Raw genomic sequence first — 10,168 nt, 5'->3', positions numbered from 1 at the left:
CTAGCTCATGGCAGTGTGATGTGGGGAGATGCAGGCAACTGGACCAGGCTCATGTGAGGATAGTGAAAGAAACATTATTTTTTGGGGGGTTAGTTCTACATTTCTGTATCCTCATTTTAAAGGCATAGTTATAAAATGGAAACATTTCCATAATGGTCATATTCCCTACTAAGAGGATGTTAATTAAAGGCTTAAATTTGTTGGCTTTAACCTTTATCATGAAAATACATTTTTTAAAAATCAAAGGTAATAATCCACATGACCATTCAATCTAATATATTCAATTTATACCATTCTGAAATTTCCTGTAAGAATATTCAAACACTTTATTAACTCCTGTGTTGGCACAGGGCTCTGAAGCCCTCAGTTAGTTCTCTTGTGTAAAAGATTAGGTACTGAAATTGGTCCCACTTTTTATTTATGAGCATAATGCACTGCAAAGCACACAGGATACCAGCAACAGCTGCATTTCAGCCACATGTGATCCCTATGGAAATTGGGATTGCTTAGAAGGACATGTACCAACACACAAAGAGGATTTTTTCTTCCTAATTACCCACCCACATGCGGGAAGGCAGGGTGTGTATATCAGTACATCTCTGAAGTTTGGAGGAGAGGTAATACCCAGGATTAAAACTGTTACAGACACGTTATTTCTTGCCATACAATGTGGAAATATCAAAGTTCACACCCTGTTTTTTTGGAAGATCAAACCAAGTGGATGGCAGAACCTGCCTGGCTAAAAAGAGCTAGTTTGGGATTCATGCTCACTCACATGCTCACTAGGCTGAAGAGCTGGAACTGCTTTTTTAACACCAATTTTCAATTCTTCCAAATTATCTCTAGGCCATGGCCTAAAAAAAAACAGCAATTGCACGGACACTGCACCACGGTGAGGATGAGGAAGATGGAAACATCTCTCTGAACAAGTCACCACGGTGAGGATGAGGAAGATGGATACATCCCTCTGAATGAGTGGTGGGTGTTTTGGGACAAGCTCATTCCCATGCTCCATTTCCAGCCCTACTCTTCCCAAATCCCACCCAAAGCCTGCGGACAGCTGAGCACCACGCACAGCATTTCTGCATTGCTCTGTGCATCCTTTCTGCTGTCTCAGAGAGTTTTATTTCCTCTTCTTCTCCCAGCTCAGGACAGAAGAGCAGGGAGCAAGAGCATGTGATCAATGGCCTCTTGCTTCAAAATCTGTAAGCTTATTTAATTGAGGCCTTGGAGCATAAAAAGGTTGTCCCTAAAAGACTGTGGAGCCTGACTGACCACCCCCGTGTGTCCCCAGAGCCACTGTTAGTCCTCTTGTTTTGCTTTCATCTTGGTGGCACATGTGATGAGCAGCTAAATGCTCAGCTTTGGCTGGTTCATCTGTCACCTATGTCCATTCTCCACACTTTCCCTAAGATTTTGGGGGGAAGGTGAGCTTTAGTCCATAACACAAGGCTGTGCAGAGAAATCCACATCCATGGAAGTGCTGGGTGTGGTGGTGGGAACTCTCTGAAGCTCTCCTGAAGAACAGTCTCCCCACCTCGTTGTGACATGTCTCTCAAATATCTAAGAGCTTAGGTTGAGTGGGATGTCCAAATGTGAACATTAGTGCTGATCCCTGTTTGAAACCATACTCCTGTCCCAGCCTGCTCTCACAATTTTGCCAGCTTTGCAGGAACACTGTGTCATGCAGCCAGAATTCTAAGGAAGGGCCCCCAGTGGTGTCTGGGGTGAAGCTGTGGGATGAAGTTGCTCTAATATGTCCTCCCAGGAAATGAAGAGGCACCTTTATTATTTTTTTTTAGTCTAGGGTATCTGTAGGTTCTCTTGCCCTTCTCTTTCCCTTCCCAAGCCAGTGAACCTTCACTGGCAGGACAGGTCATGCTGCCACGTCCTTTTGTCTTCAAAGGTGTAGCAACCCTCTGGTTGCTTCTGCATCTCCTGCATAGAGCTGGATGTCTTTAAGGTCTTGGATAAACTGCTGTATCTAGGGTGGAAAAGAGAGATGGCAGAGCTCAGGGCAGGGATGGGAACAGGAGTCACAGAAGTGCCTGTTGGCTCTTTCAGATGGCAAATGTCACCTGTCAAACAGAGCAGCAAAAAAGGCATTTGCCTTTCTGGATCTGCACCACCAGAATGGACTTTTGTGGGTGAGCCTGAATTCAGGGCAAGGGTGAATAAACCCAATCCTGGCCATGGCTTGATCTGCATCCTCTGCCTCAGCCTGCCTGATTCCCACTCCTTCTGCCAGGCAAGGACCCTGCCTACGTCCTCAGAAGAGTCAGGTTTGCCTGGTGTGCCCTGCTCCTGCCCCATGCCTGAGAGAGAGCCCCTCTCTCAGGAAAAGGAAGGTGTCTGTGGGGTCTGTGGGCTCTCCCCTCCCTTGGGGCAATGGAGACTCCTTACTGCTCCTCCTTCTGGCTTGGCTTTACCATGCTGAGCTGTCTGCAGCTGGTGCACTCCAACACACTCCACTGTGCTTGCAGCCGCAGGTTGGTGGACTGGAAAAGGTTGTGGATGGCCAGCTTGATAGTCCACAGCTTCCCAGTTTTCTTGGAGGTCCTGTCCTGGATGTCAGCCCAGTGAGCCTCCTGGAAGGAGAGGGCACAGGCAGCATGGGGACATGCCCTGGCAAAGGTGATGCTTCAGCACCAGAGACCCTGGCTTGGAGACCCTCAGTTCCATGGTCCAGACTGGTCTGCCATTCTTCCTTCTCCAACCCCATGGAAGGAGATGAAATTAGGAATCTCTTCCAATCCCAGAGTGTGGCAGTGTTCCTCACTCGGGGTCACCAAATGTGGTGACGTTCACAGGGGTCCCAGGGCGAGGGAAGAGATGAGAATCTTGACTCCATGTTTCAGAAGGCTGATTTATTATTTTATGATATATATTATATGAAAAGAATATGATATATTAAAACTATACTAAAAGAATAGAGCGAGGATTTCATCAGAAGGTTAGAAAGGAATAGAAAAGAATGATAATAAAATCTTGTGACTGCTCACAGCCTCGGCACCGGTGGCTGTCACTGGTCATCAAGTAAAAACAATTTCACATGCTGGGTAAACAATTCTCCAAATCACATTTCAAAGCAGCAAAACATGGAGAAGCTGAAGCTTCTCAGGAGAAAAAATCCAAATGAAAGGATTTGTCATAAAATATGTCTGTGACACCAGAGATGTTACTGGACTCTGCTGTGACCCCATGGCTGAAGGACAAGCCATTAGCCAGTCTTGACAGAACCCGGCTTGGAGATCTTCCCCTGCCCACCCCACAATTCCTTACCCAGAGGGGGATGTCACTTTGAGCCTGATAAATACGCAGTTTGAGCTGCCCCAGCTCATTTTGGTACTGAAGCATCTCAGCTTCTTTCTGTGCTTTGTACTGCTCCAGGAACACCTTGTCTTGCTCAGTCAGCTGCTTGTGCCCCTGCTGTGACTGCAGAAGGTCCTTCCGTGTCCTCACCAGCAGCATGTACTGTGAAATGACTTCTGAGATGTCCTCAAACTGCAGCACAGGGTTCCTGGTGTTAGTGACTCTCTCAGCTTGCAGCTCTCATGTCATTGGGCACCCTGCCCTTACCTGGGCCAATGCCTCTCCCTCCTGAAAGATCTCCCCACCCTCCCCAGTCCTAACTGTTCTGGGATTCTGTCCTTCCCAGCTGGTTTGTTGGGCATTGCTGCATTCCAGGTGTGGTGGCCTCCCACTGTGCCACACCACAGCTGTCAGTGCCATAGCAAGGGGATGTGCTGCACCTTTTCCCAGGTGAGCAGTGCTCTGATAAAGCACAAAGAACAACTGCAGTGTCCAGAGCCCCATCCCCACGACTTGGGAGGCCTCAGCTGGGGTGGTTGGAGTACAAGCGATGTCCTGATGTCCTCAAGAGAGAGCACAGCTTTTTGGCAGCTGTCTGGGGACACTTTCTGGGCAGCTTTTCATTTCTCCTGACGATTCACCTGACCTGAAACAATGACACAAGGGTGTCCCCATTCCCCCCAGCCCTGAGCTTTCCCCCCTTCCCATGGTTTTTCTTTGCTTTCTCAATCTTCCACTTGCTGTTCTGATTCTCCTACTGTAACTCTGCTCCCTGTGGCTCACCTTGCTTGCAGGTTGGTTTTTCCATCCCATCTGAGGTCTCTGGTTTGAGCAAGTGTCCAATGTCCTGGACTTGCCCTACCTTCTCTAGTTTTATCATTTATCTAAGGCTCTCTCCAAGGCCGTGATCTGTCTCACTTATGTCCAAACTCACCTGTGACACCTCCACCACATCCTCCAGGTATTTCTTGAAGATGGAGTAGTTCTGCACTTTTTTGCAGAGTTTACGGTGTTTTTTTCTGAGGGTTTCGAGTTCCATCTTGACTCTCACAAGCTCACCATCCATTTTTATGTTCTCCTCTCTCTGTTTTCTGTCTATCTTCAGAGCTTGGATTCGTAACTCTTCACATTTCTGGTGGTTTCCCCCAGCCCCACACACGCACACACAGAGAGAGGGAAAGGAAAGCAGGGTAAGATGGAGCTGGGTTACTTACCAGCAGTGGTAGGACATATCTTCAGAGAGGAGAGGCCAACATGGACCACCCTGTGAACATTTCCTCTCCCTGTTTCACAGGGCCATCCCTCTTGCATTGACCCTTTGGTCCTGGAGACCGGTACCCAGGATGGCAGGCTGAATTTCAGACCTGCTTGGATCTGCACCCTGGAGATATCAGGAGATATCTCACCCGGGAGATATCTGGATGTCAGCAGTGGGGGCAAGGCTAACACCCTTTCTGGGGAACATTTGGGTCTGGCAGGAGATCTCACTGGTACAGGACAAACTCTTTTCCACCCAAGACCTATCAGGGCTTCCCATATCTGTGGTACAAACCCTTGTGCCCTGCCAGTCCTGTTCCTCACAGCTCCAGTCTCCACAGGAGTTCAGGCCCAAGACCCCTTTCCCCAGGGGAGGGGAGGAGTTGTGGTGCAGCTCAAGGATCTGGTGTTACCTGCACAGCACTTCCAGATCTCTCCACGTGGGCTTTCAGCTGGGCCCTCCTGGTGTGCAGGTCCCTCCACCGGTCAGCAATGACTTTCATCCTCTCCCTGAAGGCCTGGCAGCACCACAGTGAGGGTGACATGGCTGCCTGCACCCAAAATCTGTCACCTGCCTCCCAAAAACCCTCCAAAAACCCACAAACCATCCCAGCCATGAGCCAGTACCTACCCATCTTTCTCACCTCTTCTTTCTCGGCCATGACCTTTTCCATCTCTTGGACTTCTTTCTTTTTCTTAAAGAGCTGCATAAGTGAAGACTGGGAGTCCTCCTCTGTCACTCTGAGTTCCCTGCAGGAGTTGTTTTCCTCGAGGTTACACACTGAGTTGAGTTCCTTGGCAGGGTGTTGGATTGCTCTGGATGTTGGACTGTGTCCCAGGTAGGGTGATGGGGCACAGCCCCCCAGCACCATCTCAGATCCCATCTGCAGCATGGCATCCCCTCCCCACCCCAGCAGGCATCCCCTGGCAGAGCAAGGAGGTGTTACAGGGAGGAACAGATCTGGGGAAGGGAGTGCAAGAGGAGGCAGACATGATGGACATAAGGCGTGGGGGGTTCCCATGGTGAGGGACAGAGGCATGGAGAAGGCAGCAGAAGAGGATGCAGGCTGGTGGAAGAACCCCCTCACCTGAGGAAGGCTGGGAGTTTCACCTTACACATCCTGAGGAAAAGGGCTGACATCTCCTCTTTGCTCCAGGTCTCCATTGCTCCAGCCCCAGCAGGAATCAGAGAGCCCAGGTGGTGCCAGCACTGCTTCTCTGCCAGCTCAGCTCAGCTCAGGGGCTGTCCCTCACCCCTGAGGGCTCAGTGTGGAGGCACCAGGCAAGGATGAGCCTGGGAGCCTCTTGCCTCTGCTTTCCTGAGACCTTCCTTGACCTCTGCAGCCCTGTGGCTACTCCAGCCCTGGAGAGAGGCCCTGTGCCTACTCCAGCCTCTGGGAACGTTTACTTGGCAACTTCATAGTTGCTGGGCAACAGAATGTTTACTCAGAGTCAGGGGGACTGACCACTCTGTCCAGGACCAGGAGTTATTAAATTCCCTTTCTCACATCTCTTAGGGTTCTTCCTCTGCTATAATTTGACCTCTGCTGGGTGTTTCAGTGCCCCTGACAGCCACATCCCACAGTCCCAGCCCTCAGGGCACAGGGCTTGTTCCTTCTCTCCCCAGCACCAGATGGAAACACCACCTACAAGCACATCCTTGGGGATGTTTGACCATTCTACTGCCATGGTGTAGTGCCCTACCCTCATGGCTCAGCTCACTGAGATCAGCTGCACAGCATTTTCCCTCTCCTAAGCAAAAAACATCCCTTGGGCCCATCCTCTGCTGGGCCTGGCAGCTCCTGCATATGGTTCTAAAAACAGTGGCTGCTCACTTCATAAGACCAACAAATTTCTCCTGCCTGCTCCCTGTTGGGGTCTCAGTTGCTGAGGTACCAGTCATTGGTTTCTCTGGGTCTGGATCGAAGGCACTTGAGACAGTAGTTCATGTTCAGACTCAGGTGTTAATTATTTCTTATCAGTAAAACAGTCTCATTACTGTGAGTTCTGCAGCTTTTCATTAGAAGGCACAAAATGGCCAACAATCTCTTGTTACAAGGTCTTTTAAGACTAAACTGTCCAGTTAAGAACTGACATCTAGATTATTTTCCCTTTTAGCCCAGTAACTGATCCCAAAGAGCCCACAATGCAGACTTTTCTGCCCAATTACAAAATATCACCCAAATCCAAGAAGAAGAAGGAAGAAGCAAGAAAAAGAAACCCAGGACAACACCCTGTGCCCTCCATCTTGCTGCCACCCACAACATACTAAAAATCCCAAAACCTCAATTTCTCACCAAGTGATACACCTACACTACTCTCTATAATCTATTTCACACTTTTGTGGATTCTAGTCCATCTTGAAGTCTAGGAAACTTTCTCCATGGATGGGTGTCAAAGTCAGTGCACCCCTGGGGGTCAGGGCACCCCAAAGCAGACAGAGAAATATTCCCAGTGCCCTGGGTTTCCACAGCTCCCTAATGGGTTATTTAAATCCTCCTAATCAAGCAGGTCAAACTATCACTCCCTGAGGCTGGTTTTCAGGTTCCTACTTCCCTTCTTCCCCTTCCTGAAGCCCAGGCCTTCCTGCAGGAGGGTGCTCAAGCTTTGGAGTGTTGATGCCTGCCTGCCATGCATCGGGCACCAGACACATTGATACAGCCAAATTAAAGAGTTTTAATGAGTCCTGCAAGTCCTAAAGTCCTGCAAAAGCACCAGGGCCATGTGCACATGCTTCACTTTCAGAGTCTAACAAGGAGAATGTCTCTTCCATTCAAAAGGAATTCTTTCTCCTGTTAGTTAGGATAAAAGCTCAACCTGGAGATGAGCTACAGAGATTGGGCTGGATAGTTGAAGGGCTGATAGTCAGATTGGAGGAGTTGCTTAGCTGGGAGGAACCAGCACAAACAGACTCTATCAGCCTGTCCTGCAAGCTCCTCTTGGTGGTTTTGCTCTCACTCATCCCAGCGCAACATCTCTGCCTCTACCAATCCTGTCACTCTCCAGTGACAGGAAAAGATGTGTTTGAGAAGACATAGGAACAACTGTGGACATCATCTGGACCCCAACACTCTCTGCTAGAAGTGCAGTTTCTAACCTTTTTTTGCACTGGGGTTGTGGACACTGGAAGAGGAAAATTCAGTCTTGGAAGTCTTCAGAAATATTAAAATATTACAGGCTAAAGACCACACACCAGCATGCTGTGAAGGACAGGCTGTAGCTCCAACCTCAGCATGGATGACTGGTAGGAATGGTGGTGTCAAGAAACTTTCATCAGTGTCAGTTTTTTTTTACATTTATAAGTCTATAAATCTTCTCATCTGCCTTCAAAATGCCACTTCTGTCTATCAAACCCTTGCAAGCAACCAGCAAAATTAAAAGGCATTGAAGAGACACAGAACATGACAGAGCTGCTGGAGCCTGTGCTGTGGACATGGGGGCCACTGGAATGGGATGTCCCATGCCACCACTGGCTTTGCAAACTTCCCTAAACATCAGCTTTGTTTTGTGGGATCAGTTTGCTGATCCCACCTGTCCCACAGCTATTAGATCCAGAAACTTTCCCCTGAGCTAAAGAAAATGCCCTGTGCAGCATCCAAGGGCACCTTCAAAGGACAATTTCCAATTTAAGAAAAAACTTACTCCTTGTTAAAAGCCAGCAAGCAGCATCCCACAAGGTGCCCACAGAACCTCAGCCTATTTTATTACCTTCCTAACAATTTTGTCTGCTCTGGATAAATAAAAGCTCTCCTGACAAGTGGAAAGGTGTGTGGATGGAGAGAGCAGGTTGTTCCAGGGACCAGCTGGTCCCCCAAGTCCTGGTTCTCTCTCCCATGCCCTCCAGCATCTCACTGAGAAACTTCCCAAACTGGGGCACAGTCTGCTCTGCCAGGGGCTGCAGGAGAGGCTGCTCACTTGCAGGTGGAGGCATGTCAGGAGGACTGCCAGCAAGGCATTAAGCAATGACCAAGAAGCAAACAAGAGTGCAAAGTGCCCACCAGCTGCAGCAGGAGCAATGTTGAGGACCCAGCTAAAATCCTACATCTGCTGCCTGTTGCAGCAACCCCAGCTCCTCCTCTGCTGTGCTCTGCCCACATCTCACACCTCCACGGGGCTGTGGCTGGGATTTGGAAATCCAAGAGGTGGGAATTTTGCCTTGGTTTGCTCTGGTGTGTTATCACTGGCCCCTGGGAATATTTGGCCACAAACAATGGCCAGTTTCCTCACCTGACCCAGCTGGCAGGCAGCATGACAACACATCACCTGCAGTAGTTTTCACCATCACAGCCTCTTCCTGTAGCCAAAATCTCAGCACTGGCAGAGACAATGGATAGAAATCCAGCTTACACATTCCAGACACATGGTCAAGCAGCCTGGGGCACCAGGCCATGAAGGAACAGGCACAGGGACACATGAGTGGCCACAGCTCTGCTTTGCCCACAAGCCCTTCCTGATGCTGTGACCTCCAAGGAGCACCAGCCTGAAATGGGGCAAACCAGGGCTTTCCTCTGGTTTGAGCTCTGCTAAAGAGCAGATTGAGCTAGATTCAGTTGTTCCTGCCATCTCAGCTCCACACCTTTTTTGGGAGGCACATGGGCACTTCTAGGGCAGAGAGGAGCCCATGGAGGTAGAGACTTGCAGTAGAGACTCTGCTTGGAGCTGGAAGTCAGGCTGGAAAACTCCAGAGATCCCTTCCAGCAGGTCCCCTAAATTGTCCTACAATTCTGATAACTCCCCATTAGTCTTTCACCCCATAGTGCCACCCTTGGCAGGAAAAGCCCACCCCAGTGAGGACAGGGGCACTTGGCAGCCCTTTCCCCACAGTCTGGGCGTGTGAGGCAGGGCTTTCCTCTCAACCCCTGGTACTTCTGGAGTCTCATGGATTTTTATCAAACACTAATGATTTGATATTTTCTCACATATATAGAAACCTTGTCATGAGTCTGAGCTTTTTGGAGGGTTGTTTTGGGGTTTTTTAACATCATAATAATTTTAATTTTACAAGTTCATAAATCAACTCTTCTTCCTTGCTCTGCCCTACACCTCCTGCCTGGGTGTGGCTATAAACAAATGAGACCCTTGAATGAAAATTCACTTTTTTCTTTTCTTTTTTTTTTTTTTTTCTTCAAGAATTGCTCATGTCTCCTCAGCCTCAAATATTTCATGCAGGTTGTGCCATGTATTTCACAAGCTAAGCCAAGCAAAACACCGCCTTCCATATACACAGCAAAAAAAATGTTTTTCAGGCTCAAAGCATTTCTGTCTTTGGCAGAATCTTTTCTCAAAGCATACCAAAGAAAAAGTATGGAAATGAAATACAAAGAGTGGTTAAAATAATATTTTGGGTAGAGATGAGCCCAAACCAAGCCCCAGATTAGAAAGCCAGATACCCCCCTAGATACCATGCCTAAAATGAGGAGGTTTGTTGTGATACTTGGAGAACAACTGGAAAGCATTGCAGGTCTCCCACTGAGTTTAATTTCCTAATTGAACTTATAAAAGACTTAACCCCTAGCAGTCCTCACAGCTAACACAGATTCTTTTATATTTACACCATAGATTATATTTACCCAGGCTGGCCCTGTGTGGATGGGCTGTG

General features: G+C 48.6%; 1 protein-coding gene across 1 annotated transcript; it reads right to left on the bottom strand.

The window, feature by feature from the left end:
* Positions 1-1,860: 1,860 nt before the first annotated feature.
* LOC136556101 (coiled-coil domain-containing protein 42-like) lies at positions 1,861-5,734 on the bottom strand. Its single transcript, XM_066549155.1, has 7 exons — positions 5,658-5,734; positions 5,214-5,319; positions 4,983-5,087; positions 4,247-4,444; positions 3,283-3,504; positions 2,404-2,588; positions 1,861-1,984 (listed from the first exon to the last, which is right to left on the bottom strand). Exons 1-7 carry the CDS (start codon positions 5,732-5,734, stop codon positions 1,861-1,863), a joined length of 1,017 nt encoding a protein of 338 aa, XP_066405252.1.
* Between the last annotated feature and the right edge of the window lie 4,434 nt (positions 5,735-10,168).

Source organism: Molothrus aeneus, chromosome 4 (genome assembly GCF_037042795.1).
Source record: "Molothrus aeneus isolate 106 chromosome 4, BPBGC_Maene_1.0, whole genome shotgun sequence".
NCBI lineage: Eukaryota > Metazoa > Chordata > Aves > Passeriformes > Icteridae > Molothrus > Molothrus aeneus.
This window is presented reverse-complemented; position numbering and strand designations above follow the sequence as displayed.